This window comes from Gossypium raimondii, chromosome 2 (genome assembly GCF_025698545.1).
Source record: "Gossypium raimondii isolate GPD5lz chromosome 2, ASM2569854v1, whole genome shotgun sequence".
In the NCBI taxonomy this organism is placed as follows: domain Eukaryota; kingdom Viridiplantae; phylum Streptophyta; class Magnoliopsida; order Malvales; family Malvaceae; genus Gossypium; species Gossypium raimondii.
In genome coordinates this window covers 17,241,632-17,263,016 of record NC_068566.1, presented here as the reverse complement: position 1 = coordinate 17,263,016, position 21,385 = coordinate 17,241,632, and the positions used below count along the sequence as shown (strand labels likewise).

General features: G+C 37.4%; 3 protein-coding genes and 1 long non-coding RNA gene across 9 annotated transcripts; 2 read left to right on the top strand and 2 right to left on the bottom strand.

Annotated features, from left to right (window-relative positions):
- Positions 1–202: 202 nt before the first annotated feature.
- LOC105783020 (1-aminocyclopropane-1-carboxylate oxidase 5) lies at positions 203–1,663 on the top strand. Its single transcript, XM_012608182.2, has 3 exons — positions 203–390; positions 474–685; positions 766–1,663. Exons 1-3 carry the CDS (start codon positions 289–291, stop codon positions 1,361–1,363), a joined length of 912 nt encoding a protein of 303 aa, XP_012463636.1. The 5' UTR covers positions 203–288; the 3' UTR covers positions 1,364–1,663.
- LOC105783019 (NAD kinase 2, chloroplastic) lies at positions 471–8,544 on the bottom strand. Of its 4 annotated transcripts, none has more exons than XM_052626308.1 (9): positions 8,269–8,544; positions 5,448–7,373; positions 4,708–4,829; positions 4,486–4,627; positions 4,165–4,389; positions 3,872–3,946; positions 3,663–3,764; positions 2,861–3,088; positions 471–1,427 (listed from the first exon to the last, which is right to left on the bottom strand). In XM_052626308.1, the coding sequence occupies exons 1-8, from the start codon at positions 8,485–8,487 to the stop codon at positions 2,885–2,887; spliced, it is 3,015 nt and encodes a 1,004-aa protein (XP_052482268.1). In that variant the 5' UTR covers positions 8,488–8,544; the 3' UTR covers positions 471–1,427; positions 2,861–2,884. The 4 variants fall into 4 exon arrangements, with proteins under 4 accessions (XP_052482268.1, XP_012463634.1, XP_012463633.1 ...); XM_012608180.2 differs by lacking the exon at positions 471–1,427 and adding an exon at positions 1,850–2,155; XM_012608179.2 differs by lacking the exon at positions 471–1,427 and having other exon boundaries at positions 2,599–3,088.
- A 1,285-nt stretch (positions 8,545–9,829) lies between these two features.
- LOC105783366 (uncharacterized) lies at positions 9,830–16,913 on the bottom strand. 3 transcript variants are annotated; one of them, XR_008192715.1, is made up of 18 exons: positions 16,568–16,913; positions 16,419–16,461; positions 16,206–16,327; positions 15,994–16,101; positions 15,103–15,247; positions 14,933–15,024; positions 14,520–14,613; positions 13,895–14,390; positions 13,546–13,688; positions 13,020–13,351; positions 12,205–12,372; positions 11,659–11,949; positions 11,078–11,509; positions 10,939–10,983; positions 10,758–10,843; positions 10,584–10,630; positions 10,405–10,498; positions 10,194–10,211 (listed from the first exon to the last, which is right to left on the bottom strand). XR_008192715.1 is itself a non-coding variant. In XM_012608772.2 (17 exons), the coding sequence occupies exons 1-17, from the start codon at positions 16,754–16,756 to the stop codon at positions 10,134–10,136; spliced, it is 2,958 nt and encodes a 985-aa protein (XP_012464226.1). In that variant the 5' UTR covers positions 16,757–16,911; the 3' UTR covers positions 9,830–10,133. The 3 variants fall into 3 exon arrangements, 2 of the variants coding, with proteins under 2 accessions (XP_012464226.1, XP_052482258.1); XM_012608772.2 differs by lacking the exon at positions 10,584–10,630 and having other exon boundaries at positions 9,830–10,211; positions 16,568–16,911; XM_052626298.1 differs by lacking the exon at positions 10,584–10,630 and having other exon boundaries at positions 9,830–10,211; positions 16,206–16,290; positions 16,568–16,635.
- Positions 16,914–18,341: 1,428 nt separating this feature from the next.
- On the top strand, positions 18,342–18,790 carry LOC128034724 (uncharacterized). Its single transcript, XR_008190865.1, has 3 exons — positions 18,342–18,393; positions 18,472–18,556; positions 18,667–18,790. It is a non-coding gene; the product is annotated as an uncharacterized LOC128034724 (long non-coding RNA).
- The last annotated feature ends 2,595 nt before the right edge of the window (positions 18,791–21,385 follow it).

The window sequence follows — 21,385 nt, the reverse complement described above, 5'->3', positions numbered from 1 at the left end:
TTGAGTTTAGTTTACCCATTAATTAATTATCCATAGTTTCACCGTCCCATGGCTCACTCCAACGGCTACTTCGAGAAGCAGGAAAAAGAAAAACAATAAAAAATAAAAAGGTTGACAAATCCATAATGGCGGGAAAGCTTGGTTGTGATTTGCTATAAATAGGGCCAATCCTCTTCCCTTTCTCAACCACAATTAACTGCAAACTTTGCTAACCATTCCCCCACTACTAATTAGCTTTTCTTCTTCTTCTTCTTCTTCTTCTTCTTCTTGTATTTGTTTTAGTCTTCAATGGCAATTCCGGTGGTTGATTTCTCTAAGCTCAATGGTGAGGATAGGGCCAAAACAATGGCTCAGATTGCAAATGCATGCCAAGAATGGGGTTTTTTTCAGGTACCCTTTTCTTATCTCTAACTGTATTATAGGAATTAAGATTGTAAAATGATGCAATTATATATATATATTTGGTGGTGCAGCTGGTGAACCATGGCATCCCAGTGGAGTTGCTGGAGAGGGTGAAGAAGGTCTCATCAGAGTTTTATAAGGGAGAGAGGGAGGAGAATTTCAACAAGTCAAAGGAGGTAGACTTATTGGATGAGAGTAGTGAAAAGTTGGAGAATGTGGATTGGGAAGATGTTATCACTCTCTTGGATGATAATGAATGGCCATCCAAAACACCTGGCTTCCAGTAAGCTAATTCATATTCATTAATTTGATTGAATATATATATATGTATATGGTCTAACTAGTTGTTGATGTTTATGACAGGGAAACCATGAAGGAATACAGGTTTGAGTTGAAGAAATTGGCAGAAAAGGTGATGCAAGTTATGGATGAAAACTTGGGATTACCGAAGGGATACATAAGGAAGGCACTCAATGATGGAGATGGTGATAATGCCTTCTTTGGCACCAAGGTTAGCCACTACCCACCATGTCCTCACCCTGAGAGGGTGAAGGGTCTTCGAGCCCACACAGACGCTGGTGGCGTCATTTTACTCTTCCAAGACGACAAGGTGGGGGGACTTCAAGTCTTGAAAGATGGAGAATGGATTGATGTCCAGCCCTTGCCTAACACCATTGTCATCAACACAGGTGATCAGATTGAGGTCCTCAGCAATGGCCGCTACAAGAGTGCTTGGCACCGAGTCCTGAGCCCTGTCCATGGGATCAGGAGATCCATTGCTTCATTTTACAATCCAAGTCTGAAAACCACCATTGCTCCTGCACCACAGTTGGTGGAAAAAACAAACCAACAAGTGGAACAAACTTATCCCAAGTTTGTTTTTGGGGATTATATGTCTGTTTATGTTCAGCAGAAGTTCCTTCCCAAGGAACCAAGGTTCCAAGCTGTAAGGGCAGTGTAATACCAAGAAGAAGCTCAAAACCATGAATGATGTTTTTGACTGAAAGAGTAGAGCCCTTTCTTTCCTGGAAAATAAAATTGCAGGGAAGGATATGAAGAGCTCAAGTCAGTATACAAAGTTACTAGGGTGTTTGTTTGTTTGTTTGTTGTGTTTTTTACTTTTTTTTTCTTTTCCTTTTTTGGTTGGAGTTTGTGGTGATGAACATGATGAGATGCTCGATCAAATTGCTAAAGTTGGGTGTGTAAATTTGAATCACATATATATTTTATTATGAATTTTCTAATCTTTTATTTTACGAAACAGCTGAGCTTTTGACTTCTTAAAAGTATATTTTTATATTATACATCAGCAGTGCTTGTCGTCCATTTTTATTCCGATTTTCTTCTGTTTCCCTTTATTTTAATATTTAACATTACTTCAGTGAGAACAGGTGCCTCCCTAGAACATGCTCCACATGCATCTCCATACACAAAATAGAAAAAGAAGAAAAATCTTTCTGGTTTTTTTTATATAGAACTGGAGTGCATGTTCTGTTCCTATAGAAGAAAAGGAACAAAAACTTTTATCAATCTAATCTCAGATTTTCTGGTTACATTATAAAAATGGAAGACAAAAACACCGAAACATTATTAAATATATGGTGGATGCTTTTCACTGTTTTTTTCAGTCCATTGGCCAGAATATTGATCAGGCAGCAAGATGACATGAAATCCAAGTATATGCCTATAGTCCTTGTAAACTTAGGTGCCTTTATCTGTTTTTATCATTCATAAGTAGTAGAGATAGAAAGCCCTATCAAACATGCAACAATCTCAGTCACTAACAAAGTCATCATATCATATGTCATAGAGTGGAGCTCTGCGTGGACCTTGGGATTATTTTCAACATCAGGGGAACTTGCTCTATAACTTTATACATACTACTACCAGAAAGTAACAGAGAAATACAGGACAGGGGCGAAACTGTGCCCCTAAAATGAAAAATTTTCTATTTAGGTCCTTTAAATTTTTTAAAATTTTAAATTAATAAAGGTAAAATTATATTTTGACCCCCCTGAAAATATAAAAATTTGATTTAATCTTTTAAAAATTATAAAGATATAGACTATTAAAATGGTGAAATTACATTTTTACTATTGTAAAAATTATAATTTAATTTCGACCCCCTAAAAAAATTTTCTAGTTTCGCCCCTAAGGATGACTTACAGCCTTGATACAGAACACTAACTGATTAGATTCTTTCACAAAATAAAATACTATGAGATCTTTCTTTATTATTATTCAAAGCTGTTGTGAGTACCGTATCTGACAGTATTTGTACAATCTAAGGGTAAAAATTGACCAACACTACTTTTGTGGGGAAGCATATGTTGGTAATGAATAGCATTTCACTCTTTGTATATTAAACTCTTTTTCTTTTTTCCTTTTTCTTTTTTTTTTCTCTTTCCAAGTTATAATTTTATATCTGTACATCAATTTACATGAAGGTTCAACCTACCTTGAGAATGAAGCTGTGGGGGCCTTAGAGGGCTTTTTGATCCAATCTCTCATTCCAGTTAAGGCAGCGAATCAAGCTGTGGAACCAATCACCTGTTTGGTCAGATTTATTGACAGTTGGAAGGGGGTGCTGGCTCATAGATATTCTGACAGAGTGCCCTCGAGAGAGTTGTTGCCTTCTCTTCCCATCGAAAGAAACCCATGCGTTACTTCGAGCGTCATCAGGGATCTGTGAAACCAACAACAGCAATGTTCCAATGCTTTATGTAGTGTACATAAAAAAAGGTCACGTAGATAAGAAATTTCCTTCAGATTCCAATACAGTGATGTCATCTCGAAAAACTTATTCGTTACAATTTTTTTATGCTTGGTTTAGTAACAAGTGACCTCAGCTTGTGCAAAAGAAACCCACAACTCTCCACCAAGCTACAAATTTTATGACAAGATGGGAAGCAGTTTCAGAAATACAACCGCAAACCTAAACCCTAAACTTTAAACCTGAAAAACTAAGATTAGCATATCAAAGAACATAAATTTATTCCTTCCCCATCTATTCCTTCCCCATCAACATCTTTAGATGAGCAATGAACCATAATGCACAACAAAATTGGTAATGATTTTTTTTCTAATATATAACATGAGAAATAACATGTCCATCAAAGAAGTAGACTGTTAACCTCGTTTGACCAATTAAAGAAAAAAAACAGTATCCTATTTTAAAGAAGAATTCCACCAGATTCTTATTAGATGAAGAAAAGTTCTACTACAATGAACTATGAATGGTCATATATGAATAATTTTACCTTCAACTCAAGCTTTGCAGAATCTGGAAGTATGACTGGTCTAAATGAGAGGGAATGAGGGCAGATAGGCGTAAAAAGCATGCAAGGAACATTTGGATGAACCTGCATTAGCAATGGTATGTTGTTACTTGCAAAATAACCATGATTCAAAATGGTCTATATAGAATAAACCTCATATGTATCTCTGAAAACTCATAAGGACAACCCACCATGGAACCTCCAGCAGCTGTAGAGTAAGCAGTACTTCCAGTAGGTGTAGCTACTATGACTCCATCACCTTGCACCTAAAGGCATATTTTAAGTTAAATAAAAGCATGGGAAAGCAACAAAAGATTTGAACACCTCTAGAGCTATATGAGAGAAGATATTTTAACAGTCACAACCTAGAATAAACTAAGACTTTGTCGGTAACAACAGGTGTGACAGCTAGAAGTCACTTGTATCTGACAATGGAGGCTAAAATTTTTTTTTCCTTTCTTTTCATAGAAAATAATTAACTAACCTTTGTTATAAGTCGGTCATGCTCATAACATTCAACCTTAGAAAGGTATGGATTAGAACCACGGTCAACAACAACCTCATTTAGGACATCAAATACTTTTCCTGGAACTGCTTTACCATTTCGAAAAATCTCACATCGTAGGCGCATTCTAAGAGTTATATAAACACCATCTGCTGTATTGTTACCATGGATGACCTGTTTCAAGTCTTCCCTGTAGTCTTCAAACTATCTCAATCAAAAAAGGCGGAAAAAAGTTAAACAAATTGGAAATTGTAAGGACATCCAATATCCAAAACAAAGATCACATACTGAGTAACTTACCGTGTGGGAAGTGAGAAATCCAAGAGATCCAAGATTAAATGATACAACAGGTGGCACAGCACCTCTAAATAAATTTGATGCATGCAATATAACCCCATCTCCACCCAAGCACGCCACGAAATCAACCCTCTCATGCAGATCACTTCATAAGAGCATAAAACAAGTAGGATTCCAATCAGGTTTATTATCAACTCCGTGGGAAAAAAAAATCATAAAGTATACCTGGTATCTTGACTATAAAAGGTTTGAACAAATCCAAATCCAGGGATTCTAGCAAATATGTCATGGACATCAGGTTCAACAAGGACATTCATGTTCTCTTGATAATGCAAGAAAGAAGAAACCTGCACATCACACAAAATATATATATTTACAATTGCCAAGATCAAACAAGCGACTTTATATGCTATCAAATGCAGATAAAAAAGAGATGCATTTCCAGCTGGCAGTTCAAGAAACTATCATTGCAAGTTAGACTTGGAGGATGTTTCTTCATTGTGCTTTAGACTGGCTTCCTACCAGATGTTATCCCCACTTTACCTTCAACAAGTCACAAGTTCAAATCACCAGCTCTGTCCCTCCCCCACCCATACACACCTCTCCTTACTAATTCCAGCACTAAATACAGAAATCGTTTAAGAAGTTCCTGATAATTGGAGTAATCAATGCAGCAACAACAGCAACAGGACTTAAAATTGAACCAAATCAAATAAGACCCTAATAAGTGAAACATTTCAAGCATGTACACTTGAGGGCTATATATGTCTATACTCTGCATCATCAAAATGCACATAAACCATAACTGATGATCTCAGTGTGATTCAATTTCAGATTATACAACCATATACACAGACAGAAATGAAAACTTATTGGAATAGGAACATTCTGGTAAGTTATCAAAGTGCAGGGAAGCAATTATTGGCATTACAAACAATTTAACAAATAATAGCTTCAAATGCTACCTCTTTGGCTTCTTGCATTAGTTCAGGCCCCAGCTTCTTTAACAGTAATACAGTCTTTGGTGTAGACTTCCACATAAGCATCTGTTGCTGGGTGCTAGGATGAGTGAATGCCAATGAGGATTCAGTCACCTTCTCCCTGGTACAAGAGAACCCATCCGTCCGCACTAAAAACATCTCGGCTTTCTTCCTTGACTGCACTCTTACGACACCAGTAGCAGAAGCACACATATTTCCCTCCATTGACCCCAATTCGTCATCACTTGAATATGAGGAGGCCTTACCATTGCTATTCTCACTCTTGCTAGACAAGGTAGATGTGCGCTTACTGAAATTACCATCTAAAGTAGCAACTTTGGTTTCAGTCATGGAATGTCCTTGAAGAGATCCATTCATATTTGGGCTACTAGAAGCATAACTAGAACCATTCATGTACTTCCCACTGCCAGCAGCAGTGATCTTATGCTCTTTAGATGGACTTTTATTACTGAATATTCCATCAGAATTTCTTGTCCCTCCAAGCGATGATTCAGTGTTAGCACGAACAACCTCATTTCCCCATGTTTCTGTAATAGAAGTCTCTCTTGGAACAGGTTCCAATCTTTTGAGCTGATGATTTAAATACGATGCAGGAGAAATCTTTTTACACCTCAGAAACCAAGACATCTCTTTTCTGGAGAAAACATTGCAAGGAGGAATCTGAGCGTTTAGAGGATCTGCAGTCTCATAGATGTTAATTACTGCTCCTTCTGCATCGACTGCTTCCCCAGGAGTCATAACTTGGCTGGAAACAAGGTCAATGTCAGTCCCACAAATTTTGTGATCTTCTTTATAATCTGAGGAGGCTTCTTTCTGATGTGCTCCATTCGAACTATGTATCACATTCGAAGTCTCTTGCAATAACTCATTTGTCTCTTGTAACTTGAGCTTTTCTTCAGTACTAGAAGATGCCTGATGATCTCCTGATCCATTTGCATCTTGTGATAATCTATCACTTGCTAACTGAGATGCAAAGCGAGTCATGTACTGCCGCCATCTAGAGACCATTGCAGAAGTTCTCCATACTCCTTCCTTACTATGGAGATAGATGGGCCTTTTGTTACAATCTGAAACTAAAGATGCAAACTTCTCAACCTGTTCCATTGAAGGTGCAGTTCCAACCTCCACTGGAAATCTTATAAATTCAACTTTCCCAGATGAAATAGCATCATTCATGGCAGCTTGATAAAAGTTATCCTTAATAGTCTCAGCTCTTAGATCAACAATGGTTTTAAATCCTCTGTCAACCAACCATGTCAGACCTTCCTCTGTCACTTGACCACCCATCCAAAAGGCTATCTGACAATCTTTAGACTCTATCTCTTCTTTGGAGGTGGACAAACAAACAGACAGCCAATTTGCAAACAATGTCTGGCATGGATGGTCATCCTTGCGAGGAAAACCTAAATCATAACAAGCATTTTTCAACCTTTGCAACCTCCTCCAGACATGCAGGCTTCGAGAATCGTCAGGTGTCAAATAATTCTCAAGAGCAACATGTAAGCTCTCACAACACCTCTTCATCTCACTCCTGAAAAGAGCAAGTGGTGGAAGCTTATCCTCCTCCATCACACTTGCATCTGCTGCACGAAAAGTGTTCATAATTGAGGCTCTTCCAGAAAGAACATCTTCTCTTCCTTTATTCAAAAGAGATAGCAAGCACCCTAGCACAGACACAATCTTATCCTCTACTAATGGTTTTTCCTCTGGTGTGAAATCATATGAAACACTACATTCTCCAGTCAATGGATTGCATAAAGTGTCCATCAAAGCAGCATGTAGCCTTTCAGCCGCTCTAAAAATTCTACAATAAGCCTCAACTTCTGCAATATCCCCGGGAACTGGACCAATCCAGCGTAACTGTGACACATCGTATGATTGCGCGATCTTCTAATCCAAATAAAGCAATGTCAGATAATGCAAGAAATTTAATATCTCCTCTTTAAAAAGTAAACATTAAAGGAGCAAGGCCAAACAAGCATCATGAAAGAAGAAAAATGTAGCAACTTAACTCATGTACTTGCTACCAGTCATCATCATTATCATAAGACAGAGACGTGGTAGTAAAAAACAAAAAGCCTTGAGAAGGATAATCTTGAGCAATTATTATCGCTGACGAGAATAGAGTTAACTTGCTGGAAGACATAGTTTGATGTCATAATGGAATCTCAATAATCAGTGTATCCAATTTAGTATAAGTTCAATAAATTGCGTAAGAGAATCAAGCGACCTCGTCCTTCTTATAGAGCTATTCTTCATTCATATACTAAAAAATATACCCTAATGAAACATTCAAAAAAAAGTATTGATAGTGTGCCTTTTAACAAACACAATAAACAAAAAAAAAAGAACAAAACCAGCCAACTCGGTGAAACTAAAGAATCACACGGCTTTCTTTTGGCTGGTATTTTTGAGAACTTGCACAAGCAAGGATCAATACGACAGAAACCCAGCCATTGAGCTCGTTCAAAACATATTTTTAAAAAATACAAAATAGACAGAAAGGTACTGAAGTTTGAGATGAGTATAGTCCCTAAGGATGCCTAAAACATTATCAACGTATAATTGCAATGTGTTGATCAAAACACCCCAGAATCATATCAGCAGAAACAATAGTATTACAAAGAAATTCGATAACATCAAACCAACACCCTATGCTGGTCATTTCGTCGAACAGTAATTGTTTAAATAACACAGTGAACTTGAAACTGAAATAAGTTGAAAAGAAAAAAGAAAAAAAGATATAAAGGCCAAGTGAAAGAGAACGAAGTGAATGAAAATAAACCTGAGAATCCAAACCCAGATTGAGAGAGAAAGACTTGGATAGCTCCGCCTTTACTACAAGCTTCACCCTTTTCCTTACCACCACTTTACGCTTCAACCCAAACCCAAGAGCCTTGTTGCTTTTGCCATCGATTTTGAAGGGCGAGAAATATCCGGCCACCGGAGACAACCTACTCATGCCGACGATCGCCACGTGGCACGCAGAGAGACATTCCACCATAGGGAAGTTTAGTTTCACTATTTGTTTCTGTTTTTCTTTTATATTTAAAGTTGAAAAGAATAATGTGGATAATGAGAAATAATTTAATTGTTGTGTGGATAATAAAGGAAGAGAAGACCAAAATGTTGAGATTTTGGAGTGAGTTTATTGGCTCTTCTTCTGCTTCTGCTGCTTTCTTTCTTTTTCTTTTCTTTTTTTTTTTTTTTTTTTGAATTTCTTGATGTGATGTCTCTACATTTATTTTATTTTATAACATTTAATTCTGATTATTCCTAAATAAATAAATAAAAAGAATTTTAAAATTATGTGTTTAAATTTAATAAAACTTTTGAAACTAATAATAATATACAAAATTAAAATAAATAAATAAAGTTTAGATAAAGATATCATTATAATAAATGTACAACGTGTATAAAAATATAAAACAAAATTTTAATTGATTTTTTAAATAAGAAAAATATAATAATGTCATTGTAATAATTAACTTATATCTAAGGTTATTTTAGTAATTTTGTTATTGAGTTAATTTATGATACTAACTTAATCAGATAAATAATCTAGTAATTTAATTTAAATAGTATTATATGTGTCAAAACTGTCATTTACCTCATAAAATTTTGTTTCATCTTTCGATTTAGTATTTAGATTATTTTTCCCATTGAATGTATTGATAAAAAACCAACTTAAACTTGTGGCGTCTGTTGGAATGAAAGATTTTAATTTTATCACAATTTTTAAATTTCTAAAAATATAAAGAATTTTATAATAACTTTTAATAACTCAAATTCCACCTAAATTTTCAAAATCCTTTTCTTTTAATTAATATAGTTCCAACAATAAAACAAAATAAAATAAAAATCCGAACTTTAAAATGCAATGTTAATTTCATTCTTATATATATTTACTATTTTATATTATTAAAATAATTATATATTTTAATCAACATAATGGATTGCATACTTTTATATGTTAAATTATTTTCTCCTTTTGTAATTTTTTTTTTAATTTAGGAAACCAGTGACCTAAGTTTTCTTCAAAATTATTTATCAAAACAAAATAATCATAAATACTAACATTTTACAATAATGTATTTTAAAATACTAACATTTTGAAAATGTCCAAAATCTTAAAATTGCCCGTTTTGAAAGCATTATTTTGAAATTGCATTTTACACGAATTATAAATATAAATTTATATAAATATAAAATATCTTAAATACAATTCTGACATGAAAAATACACAAGCACATGGATACACGAATCAACAGGTCTTAATACTCGGTCATTTTGAAGTTTCCATCAGAGCATCAAATCATAAAGTTAACATAGTTGAAAAAAATTCAAAAAAAAAAACAATTATAGAATACACAAAATTAGCACAATGTTTATCCACAGCGAAAATTGATTTACAGGCTCAAAATTACAAGCATATATAAGGGTTACAATTTCCATAACATTATCTCCCCCTTCAGAACATACATACATAACACACACACACACACATATATATATGCATGTATTTATGTATATAAGCTGATGGCTTCATAACTTGATTGATGCATAGTAAGGCCTGAAAGCAGTATACCTGAGTGGCTGAGTTTAAACCATCAAGTTGCATCTGGTAGGCAAAGGCGGGCCTGAGTGCTTTCAAGTCATGCTACTTCGGGTCCGAACTCTGTCTATAAGCATTTGCCTGCCTGACAAATCTTCTTCGTAACCCACAACCTGCATTTTCCAAATAATTGATAGATGAAGAGGCTTCAGCCTGAAAGTTGGGATTACTAATCATAGATGATTTACAGATTTAAAATTCATTAAACTGTTGAAGCATATGTTGCTCCCACTTTTCATTTTTCTCGATCGAGTCTGAATAACATAGGATGGAAATGGAACTTCTTAGACAAGTAAGATCTGAAACCTGAGACTCTGTTTGCGTTTCACTGAAACCACCATATAGGCTTCCCGCATTCACATCTCTGGAATGACTGCTGATTTCATCTTTTCTCACATTCCTGGAAAGAAAAAAAAATTAGGTCAATGGGAGATGAGAATGAAATGATTTTTGCTTGCTATAATGAAATATAATTCCCCACTGGCCTTGCAATTGTCCCAAAATTCAGTAGGTTCTTTCTTGATTAAGCTTTCTGGCAAATGCAAGGCAGTCAACTAAAGTTCAGATATTAATACTTTACTTTTTTTGGTTCAACTAAGACGGTAATATTAAAATGTTAAAAGGGAGAGCAATTATTTGGTAATCGTATAACAAGGTACCGGTTTAACCAGTGTCGAGATAACCCAATAACAGAATGAGGATCTGTATGATCTTGACGAAGGCCAGTACAATCAGATAAAAATATCTGCTCCACATCAAGGATTGATAACATAAAGAAACTTATATAAGAGATAAAGAGTAGACATCTAGACATTGAAAACTCAACAAATACAAGGATACACTTCTGTCACACCCATTCCTCTCTGGTGACTTCTGATCATGAATCTTGAAAAGAAGCATAGATAATTGAGTCAGCCAACCAGCTATCTTGAACAATAAAACAATTAGGTGATACAGTTAGAGGAACAACAATATTCACCTTACTAGTTTGCTCCAGTAAGTCTATAACAGTATCTACATCAGGCAAAACTTGAGCAGCTTCACCTGCATTTTTTAATTTGTTGTTTCCAGTAGAATTTTCATTCAGAAAAGGCTCGCATAAATGCACTCGAGAAACAAGCAGATCATTCTGGTCATCATCTTCTAAGTGCCTTGCCCTTTTAAAATGATCATTTGATTGTTCGGCCTCATCTCTAGAGCCATCATTTCTATCACCAGTAATGCTTCCCATTTTAACACCAAGATCTTGTGTTCTCAGACCCTGAGGTTGACTAGTAAACTGAGAGGGAACATCTACAGCAATCATTTTAGCAGCTTGAGTTGGAAACTGGCTCACAGTGCATAATCCTGCTTCTTGGTCTTGAGCAGTAACTTCTTTAGGGCAAAATGGATCCAGAGATACTACTTTATTCTACGAGATTTAAATTGAACACATGAATTTTGTTGATCTTATCATTTCTAAGGAAAAACAACAAAAATTCAGGGCAGACATGATTGGAAATGCATAACTGCGCAGATGAGCGCAGAGAGAGAGAGAGAGAGAAAGAATCAGAACCTTACCTGCCTTACACATTCATAAATCCACTCTGATGTAACTGACTGTATTCCCCATTTACAAGCAGCCTCATATTTCGGTCCACTAGTAAACTTGCACAACAAATGAGTCACCTTTTTTGTAAGTTTTTCCACAAACTTAGCTCCAAGAATAAAACATAGATTTCTTAATAGCAATCTATCCTTCTCTTCATATTGTGAAACACAAAAGCGGAAGTTTTTGAACCCAGGAAATGGAATTTGACAGGGAAGTGGCGAATAGAGAATATGTCTTCCAACATCCAGCAAGCATCCATCCTAGAATACCAGTTCTCCATCAGCATTGACAAGATTATGAAAACACATATAATCCAACCAGATATTATTCAGACCCAATTACTACTTTCAGTTAAAAGAAATATCAATGCATGATGGTTTAGAGTAAAGAAGAAACCAAAGGAAGCAGCAGTGGTAGCTGTAGCAACAGTATTAGACAAGTACACATATTGTACTATGCACTATATGTAACCAGAAAAAGGCATATCATGACCAAAGAGGAAGTTTTAAGCATACCTCTAAACAAGACCTGACCCAGTGAGTAGAAACATAAGTAATCTGGGAATCAGTAATACAACTGGGTATCACACCATGACACTCAATAATAAAATTCACATTCTTTTTCACTTGATCCTCAACAACCTGTCCACCGCCTTGATCCACCCATTCAACAATTTCAGCTCTCTGGCAGAAGAAATTGAAAGAATATTAAGGAGGAAATAGCACTAGAAAAAGTAACCATCAGAACTAAGATAGATAGCAATACATAGAGCCAACGTAAGAAATATATCAGATACAAATAAATACGACATGCTAAAACAGTTCAAAAGCAGTTAAATATCTGAGATGTTAGACAGCAACAACATGGGGATTTTAAATGGTTATCAAATCTTTGTTATGGGCAGGTGCCTCTTACTTTGAGGCAGGGGCTTTAGTTACAAGATTAGGGCATCCCAAATTGACCAATGGAAAATAAATTGCCCTTTGTTCCTCCAGAGCCCTTCTCCAGTCTAAAATTTTAGTTACAGGGAAAACAAGGCAATTCCCTTCTTCAGTTGGGTGAGTCAGTTGCTAGGCCAAAAAAAATCTCAACAAGGAGGATGGATTCAGGTGGTTATTTTAGCAAGCATAAAGTCTTTTGGCAACTTTCAAGCATACTGTTGCATACTTATGGTGAGTGTAGTACTAGTAAGATTTTTGCCAAGTTTACTTGAGTATATTTCTTCTTGAAAGTCATATGTCCATATCAACGTTTTCAAGTTGAACCATCTCAAAAATTCACAACCAAATACTCATGCAGGGTCAAAATATTCATAGCGCAAGATTCTTACCCTATCTTCAGGAAAGGAAACTGAAAAACAAAATGTTTTCCCCTTAAATACAGCTGATGAAATCCCATTCTTAGGATTTTGGACTACAGAGTCATATTGCTGCTTCTGCCAAAAATTACTTGTACTATTTATTGTAGGAAGTAGACCTTGCTTGGATGATCCTACAGTAGCTTTCAAACAGCTTCCCCCATTCATGTTGATTTTAGGTTTATCATCTAGACTTTTCCCAAATGATGAAGGCATTCCAGTTCCAGAGTTTGTAGGAACTGAGGATTTACTTTGATTTGAATTGATAATTCCCGTCACTGCTCCTCTGACAGAGTGCGCAGAATCTGTCCAAGCATGATGATCAGTTAAACGCATGAAAAATAATTCATACCAGAAGCTATAAAGAACTTACTGACATATCTGTTAATTCCAGAACAAGATCTCTATCTTTTTATTGTAAGAGAATGTCAAAAACAAAATACATCCAGCATGAACATGAATTCAAGATGAAGACTGATTTCAGAGAATAATTGGCAACCTTTAGGAAGAAGTAAGCCGTATGCAACATGCCTCTGATGAACGGGGATTTCTTTCTTTTGACGATCACAGTCCTCAAGCCAGCTGGTCTTTACCACATGGATAACACCTGAAGCAGCAATGCTTCGTACCTCTTTCTTTTCCCTAGACAAAAGGACAAACATACGAAAGAGAAAGCTTTATGAAAACAGGGGGAAACAGTCAATGTAACAAATGTATCAGTACATTGAGGCCAGAAGATGAAAACCCATAGCTTGCAAAGCACAATTTGGAAAGAACTCAAAGGAAGAAACTCATGGGAGAAAAAAAAAACTCACAACATTGTTTGCACAAAAAGAAGAAATACTTACAATTCAGATGGTGCCCCAACAACTATGTGCGTCAATTTTTCATTACATGACATATACCGGGATGCACCACCTCTACGCACCATGGTAACCAGCTTACGCATTTCAGAAGCTTCAAAGCCTACAAGTGAAATTTTACAATCTGACAAGTATAGATCATTATCTTCAGATTGAGAATCATTGGCAACACAACCATCAAGCTTTGTTTCAGTAGAGGGCTGCAAATTTGGTGCTTCACCACCATCCTCTTCAAAAATGGCCTGAGCATCTGATAACACAGAAGGTGTATTCTGAGAATGAGCAGCTTCAAGATCTGGATCTCCCAATCCGGTAGAAGGCACTGTGGACATATTAAATTCAGGAACCACCAAGGAGGTTGCAGACACTGAACTTGCCCTAAACTTGTCTTGACTATGCTGTGCTGACAAGGAACCACTCACACTTTTCTTTGAAGATGCACTGCCACCTTGGACAGGATAGGACTCCTCATTAAGGCATGCTATCCACCAGGGACAAAGGATTATTCATGGTCAGATACAATTTGAAGTCATTGATAATACATGGTAGTACAAATACTCCAGATATCATAACTCAGGAATACTAGACATTACTAACAACAAAGCATTACCTCTTCTGGCAATACATTGATCAAACCATTTCCGAACAATGATATGAACGTGACCCCATCTTCGGGCAACTTTATACTTGTCACCTTCAGGAACTTATGGAAAGTCAAGATCACAAATGAATACTCAGAATAGGCTATGGATGGTTATTCTGAGGAGAGGAAAGGATGGAAGTAAAACATTTATTGAGGTGCAATGCATAAACATCAAAAAGATGTAAGAAAATTTGCAAATGGCTCAAGAACTGAATAACATTCCTTGAACAGAAATGAATAGACAACTGAAGTTTAAATAAGTAGATGTAACAGTGATCATAAATTAGAGGTATGTTGCTTGTGGAGTGAAAGTGTAGAACCTAAGAATACGCAACTAATAACAACAATTCTTAGATCTTAAGGAACAATGTAAAGGATATATCACAAATCAAATGTGTGCACTTCTTGGTGAGTTCAGCAGAATATTTTCCACCATTTTGTATGATAAGCTTTTCAATCTCCTTTCGCTCATCTGAGAGGAAGAGAAAATTAGAATTCAATGATTAAGTAGTCTGTCACAAGCAGAACCAATATGATTGACATAATAAACCTGCACGAATTCCGGTAACAGATATTGTCAATCCAGTAAAAGGAAGAACCCTGTATGACTCCTGAGGAACAACACGGTGCTCGCTCCAACACTGATACAACCATTGAATAGTAACAATAGGTTTCTTCAGAACATTTAAAGCCCACTGCACAGACAGAAAATAATTATAAGAATCAGTGATAGTATATAATAAAGTGATGTGCAACCATTAGCTTCTTTCTGATCATATCTTCTCCAAGAAACTCCAAAGACAATTATTCTCAATTTCACAGTCCAATAAAAAGGGTTAATAGAAACTCCAACTCAAAGCCAGATGCGCACAAAATTCAAAAATTTATTACTAAATATTCCACAATGGGAACATTCATTTCCTGCAAGGACTACCAGGATTGTTTTCAAGTTTTTCCTCCCACATGCATGCCGATCTCCAAATATGCGAGGATAGGGATCAAATAGCAGTTTCTTACACCTTCTCACCTAACTCAAGTTGGAAAAGACCTTTAATAATATTATTTTTTTCTGATTTCACTATGATGTATTCTAAGTTCATAAAACCAGCTATCTTTTATGTTGGAATCCCTATAATTAAGGATAGAAATCTTACCTTATTACTAGTAGTTCCCTTGTAAATAGAAACTAATCTCAGTTACTGATTCTTAGGAAATTAGGAATTGTTTCCTTTAAAATAATTATTCCTCTCTTTATAATCTGTAAACTAAAGCAGTAGAAAAAGACAGAATATTTTTTCCTCTGAGTTTTTTCATTTTAAGAATATAGAAGTCCTAACAATGATGAGTTCATAAAAACACCAATTAAACAATATTTGCACACTTAAACACAACAAATTCAGGCAGCTGAGAGAGAGAATCATTTTACAAGAATCACACATACCTTATACTTTGCAGCCAAGACGTTCTTTACAATGACGAAGCTAACATCTAGAGATGCTTTAGTATGCAAAACTCCCCCCATGGCTATAACTAATTTTTCAATCTTAACCTACGAGCAAAAATCATCAGAAGAAACCATAGAAACTCGGGGTTCATATAAGTCACCCGAGTAGATAAAAATGAACGCATTTGCATGAACCTTAATTGCAATACCTTCTCATCCATGTCGAAACCGGATGCCAGCACTTTGAGACCGTCCATTGCAAGACAGCAACTAAATCCTTGTTTAGGTAGAGCTCTATTTTCATTTGCACAAGAAATCACACATTGAGGACCTATGACCCAAAAAATAAAACGAAAATAAAAACTCCCATAAATTACCAGCATGGTAAATTTAAGAAGAATTCTACAACTGGAGAACATTACCTATCAAATTACAGCCTTTAGCTCTAAGATCCTCAAATTTCTCCTGAAAAAAAAAAGTAAAATAACTCAATAAAAAAGAAGACATTTAAGAAAGATCCCAAAAATATCGTAAAATGCAACAAAAAATGGAGGGAAAAAGGGGGGAGTACGTGATCGAAGGAGGAGATAACGTGGAAATCATCGGGGCCATTGCGAGAAGGGTCGCAACAGAGGAAGACTTGGGCACCGTTATCCTTGAGAACGCCGTGAAGCTTGTCGAATACTTCGGGAGGGACGAGGTTTCGCGACATGAAGACGTTCGATCCCATGAACGCCTTTGCCTTCGTCGTCGTCATCATCTCCACTTGATTCCTCAACCTTTATCCCTGAAATTTTGTCAATGATAACTGGCGAGGGTTGATCTTGAAGAGTGTTGGACTTAGGGACTGTGGGAATGGTGGTACTGTTGGTATGTTTGCAACTTTTGAAATTGGGGAAAAATATTTGGTAGGGCTGAAAAAAAACCGCCACGAAAATTGGGGAAAAAAAAGCTCCAAACCATTTTTTTTTGGCCATTTTACCAAAAAAAGCCTTTTTTTTGCAAAATTTACCGAAATGGACCACTTTTTTAATTATTTACCGGAATGGGTCATTTCCGCGAAATCGCTACCACGTAAGCGCGATGTCAGGGTACATGACAGATCATCACGTCCGCGTCGGTAGCGACTGCCGACATGGAAGGAAATCGCGTCCTCAAGGAAGCGATTTCCTTCCACGCCGCCAGTCGCTACCGACGTGACGCTGATGACACGCTGCGTGAAACGAACAAGGGTCAACGGTCAAAAATTTGACCGTTGCCCCCCCAACGGTCACAATTTTTTTTACTATAAAACCCCCTACCCTTTATTTTTTCACAAACAAATATTCTCTCAATTTCCTTCCAAAATTCTCTCAATTTCCTTCCAAAATTCTCTTAAACTCTCAAATTCCTTCCAAAATCCTCTCAATTTCCTTCAAAAAATCTCTCAAATCCATATTTAATTTCTTTTTCCATTCAATTTCATTTTTTTAAGAAAATTTTAAATATTTTTATTTTTTTAAAATAATTTTAATATTTTTAATATTTTCAACAATGGTCGGATCATTGATTCGTCTTGATAGAAATCACATATCGGTGGAGCAAATGAAAATGGTAAGTATTAAATTTAAATTTTAAATTTTATTTAAGATATTTTTATTTATGTATTTTTAGATAATTATTAATTTATTTTTTGTTATAAAAGTCTAAAGATCAGGTATTGGAATGCAATATTTAGAATATGCATGGTCCTCCATCACCGTTAGTAGAGAACTACCTGCGGGAAGCGGGATTTTGGCACGTGGCGACGGTAGGCCGGGGATGCAAGTTGGAGCCGAAACTGATTAGTGCGTTAATCGAGAGGTGGAGACCCAAGACGCACACATTTCATCTTCTATGTGGAGAGTGCACTATCACTCTAGAAGATGTCCATCTGCATTCGGGATTGCCGGTGGAAGGGCACCCAGTCACCGGGTCTGCCCAATCTAGCAATTGGGAGGCAGTGTGCTACGAGCTTTTGGGCTCTGTTCCGGATAAAATGGATGGAGGTAAGGTGGAGATGGGCTGGTTACGTGCCACCTTCCCCGATCTGAATACAAATTCAACCGAAATTGAAAGAATCCGATATGCTCGATCATACATTCTTCAAATAATTGGAGGCTATCTGATGGCCGACACGTCACGGAGCCATGTACATCTAAGGTGGCTGCTAAAACTCGTTGATTTTAGAGCAGTCGGTGAATTAAGTTGGGGGTCTGTCGTCTTGGCAACATTATATCAGGAGATGTGCGGGGCGACCAAACCGAGGAGAGCAAAAATCGGAGGTTGCCTGTCACTACTGCAATCATGGACACGGTTTTGCTTTTCATTTCTACGTCCTCGAGTGAACCACCCATATACATTCCCACTCGTAACGAGGTAAATTTTATATTACATTTTGAAATTGTTATGTAGATTTTGTAAGAATAAAAGTATGCTAAAAATTTATTTAATTAGGTGGAACCATCCGGCAAGTTATCGTGGATTACCGTCTGAACTTGAAGATATACGGCTTCTATTGGAGCAACGGTCGGAAGCAGAAGTAAGTATTATTGCAAATAGATATTTCCATACATTCGCTAGTGGATTGATATTTAGTATTTAGTATTTAGTATTATGTATATAAGTAATATTTCTATCATGTTCATGTAGTTTCAATGGACACCATACGAGGATCCGGCAGTCCAGGCAGTAATCCCGGAAGAGTTTTTACAAAATCCGAACGCTTGGCACGTGAAAGTGGTGTTGATCAACTATGCAACCGTGGAGCCCCACCAGACAGAGTCCTACGACAGTTTGGATGTAGACAACCGATCCCTGCAGACCCTGAGGTGTTTGACGAGCACCACAAAATTGACCTTTGGCTATTAGGTACGGATTGGACTAGATACTGGCCAGAGTACACAGAAATGTGGGAAAATCAGCATGAATATCTACCTACTCGGGAACAAATCATCGTTCCCGAGTTAGCGTGCGTTCCAGAATACATGTCATGGTTTAGGATCCATGGGAAGCCGTATTTACTTACGCCAGAGGAGAGGCAGCGGCAAATACGTGTCGGAAGGGAAAGGCGCGGGCCTCTAAATCCAAGGGGACAAGACTACGAGGGCAGCCCCTCAACAAGGCCCAGACATTCACCCGGTTCATCATCAGCGGCCATGCAATCACCGTCCCCAACGAGAGCACCGACGCAGTCACCTGACGTAGCAATTCAACAGATGATACCCACGCATTCGCCTTTCCCTATGATGCCAGGTATGTTTCCTAGCCCTTATATGTACCCTAACCCGTACATGTATCCTTTTCCGAATCCTATGGCAGGTTGGAGCCAAATGCTCGGATCAACTCCATTTCTTGTAATGCCGAGCGGACCACCGATAACTAGGCCAGCGGCGCAAGAGGGGTCGCAAAGGGGGCCATCGGGGAAATCTCCTTTTTAACAATCGCCAGCAATGCATGGCTTTCAAACTCCGTCGCCGTTCATGATGCAAACACCGTCGCCGTTCATGATGCAAACACCTCCACATACACTATTCTTTGAAGGTGGATCATCGTCCCAAGTTCGACAACCAGATGCCGAACCGGAAGAACAACAATCACCACCAGAGGAAGAACAACTGCCGCCGGAAGCTAGAGGAAGGAGGAATCCAGCGCGTAACCGTCGACAGCCGCCATGTGGAACCGAATCTCCCGGTCATAGACATTGATTACCGTATTAAAATTTATCATTTGATGTAATGAAATACAAGTTTATGACGATGTAATACACATAGAAATTTTTCCAAGTTATTTTGATATTATTTGATTAAAAACCCTAACCCTAATTTAATTTAATTAAAAACCCTAAACCCCAACCTAATTTAATTTAATTAAAAACCCTAACCTAATTTAATTTTAATTAAAAACCCGAACTTGTACGATCGCGCAACCGGTGTGGTAAATCTGGAAACTCTAACGCATCATCTGCTGACAGATCGACATTATGCATGTGGGCTGGAGGTGAGTATGCTCTGAATCGTGGATTTTCTTCATCATCTGCACTCCTATCACCATCTTCACCTTTTGTTGGAATAGGCTCCGGTTCAGAAAATAATCCCACCTCTGCACCATCCGACCCGGGCTCTCGAGGTGGATCCACATCGGACTCATCTTCTAACCCACAATCATCTGCAGTGTACGATGTCCCCTCACCGGTTGATGTCGTAGGTAGTACGTCATCCTTTCTTCTGGGCATTTGATAACATCCCCAATTGGATGTAGATTGCCATCCACTAGAACTTGATGCAGTTCCCCAGCTCGTATTTCCAGCGTCAAACGTCGAGCCACCGACGTACATGTCCCATCCACCGACAGAGTATCTTGGTGGGGATGTGCATTCGACACCGCTACCGAACATGGGCTATTCCGTATTTTGTAACCCGCTAACCGAGTGTCGGCCAGGGGTCGTGTATACATCTCGAACACTGGACGGAAGTACATCAGTTGGTGACGTAAATTGTACATATAACTCAATATAAGTTGCTCCGCTAGCAAGATGAGTCTGCACCATTGCCTCCAAGCTACGAACACCTTTTATGTCGAACGAGTCATATGTCACCGGATCAACAGAAGAACAAAATCGATACGTGATTGACAGAACTTTCATTGGCGTCGTTCCGAAGATTTTACGCCTAATTCTTTTACGAAGTTCTGTCAAATCTATGTTTTGGCTAAATGACAGTCGCACCGTATTCTCCGACAAAAAAACAACACCATTCTCGGTGTGGCAAACCTCACCATCGTAGTAAATAACAGCACTAATACGTTCACTCATTTTGAAACTCTAACTTTCTTAGCCTCTCTAAAATGTTTCTGCTATGACTTATGCATTTTAAGAACATTTTCTACCTAATTTATAGCCTCAGCCCAAACTTGCTACTGTAGCAAAATCGTGTCCACGAGGGCGCGATTTGACACTATTTGCTCAGAAACGTCAAAAAATAATTATTTCCTACATGACCAACTGTAGCGAAATCGCGTCCACGAGGGCGCGATTTCACAATTTCTTCTCATATAGCATCCTGGTATCAGCGATTTTATACTATTTGCTCAGAAAACGTCAAAAAAATTATTTCTTACATGACCAACTGTACCGAAATCGCGTCCACGAAGGCACGATTTTACAATTTCTTCTCTAATAGCATCCTGGTAGAAGCGATTTTATACTATTTGACCAGAAACGTCAACTCAAAATAATTTTTCCCGGGACCCCTAAACCCTAAAAAGCCTACACCCAAAACCCTAAAACCCAGAAAAACCCAAACGTAAAATCAACGTCAAAATCGCGTCCCCGGAAACGCGCTACGTGAAGATCATCGCGTCCACGTCAGCG

Bases quoted from the DNA above. Each gene is read 5' to 3' on its own strand.
- LOC105783019 (XM_052626308.1), bottom strand. From the start codon at position 8,487: ATGGTGGAATGTCTCTCTGCGTGCCACGTGGCGATCGTCGGCATGAGT. The intron at 4,830-5,447 runs GTAGCATTTGAA...TGTGATGTGCAG, and splicing joins TAATGCAAGAAGCCAAAGAG to GTTTCTTCTTTCTTGCATTA. The intron at 4,628-4,707 runs GTATACTTTATG...GCTCTTATGAAG, and splicing joins TTTTATAGTCAAGATACCAG to TGATCTGCATGAGAGGGTTG.
- LOC105783366 (XM_012608772.2), bottom strand. From the start codon at position 16,756: ATGATGACGACGACGAAGGCAAAGGCGTTCATGGGATCGAACGTCTTC. The intron at 16,462-16,567 runs GTACTCCCCCCT...TTTTTTTTTCAG, and splicing joins TTATCTCCTCCTTCGATCAC to GAGAAATTTGAGGATCTTAG. The intron at 10,984-11,077 runs GTGAATATTGTT...CTTCTTTTCAAG, and splicing joins TACTGGAGCAAACTAGTAAG to ATTCATGATCAGAAGTCACC.
- LOC105783020 (XM_012608182.2), top strand. From the start codon at position 289: ATGGCAATTCCGGTGGTTGATTTCTCTAAGCTCAATGGTGAGGATAGG. The intron at 391-473 runs GTACCCTTTTCT...TTGGTGGTGCAG, and splicing joins AAGAATGGGGTTTTTTTCAG to CTGGTGAACCATGGCATCCC. The intron at 686-765 runs GTAAGCTAATTC...TGTTTATGACAG, and splicing joins TCCAAAACACCTGGCTTCCA to GGAAACCATGAAGGAATACA.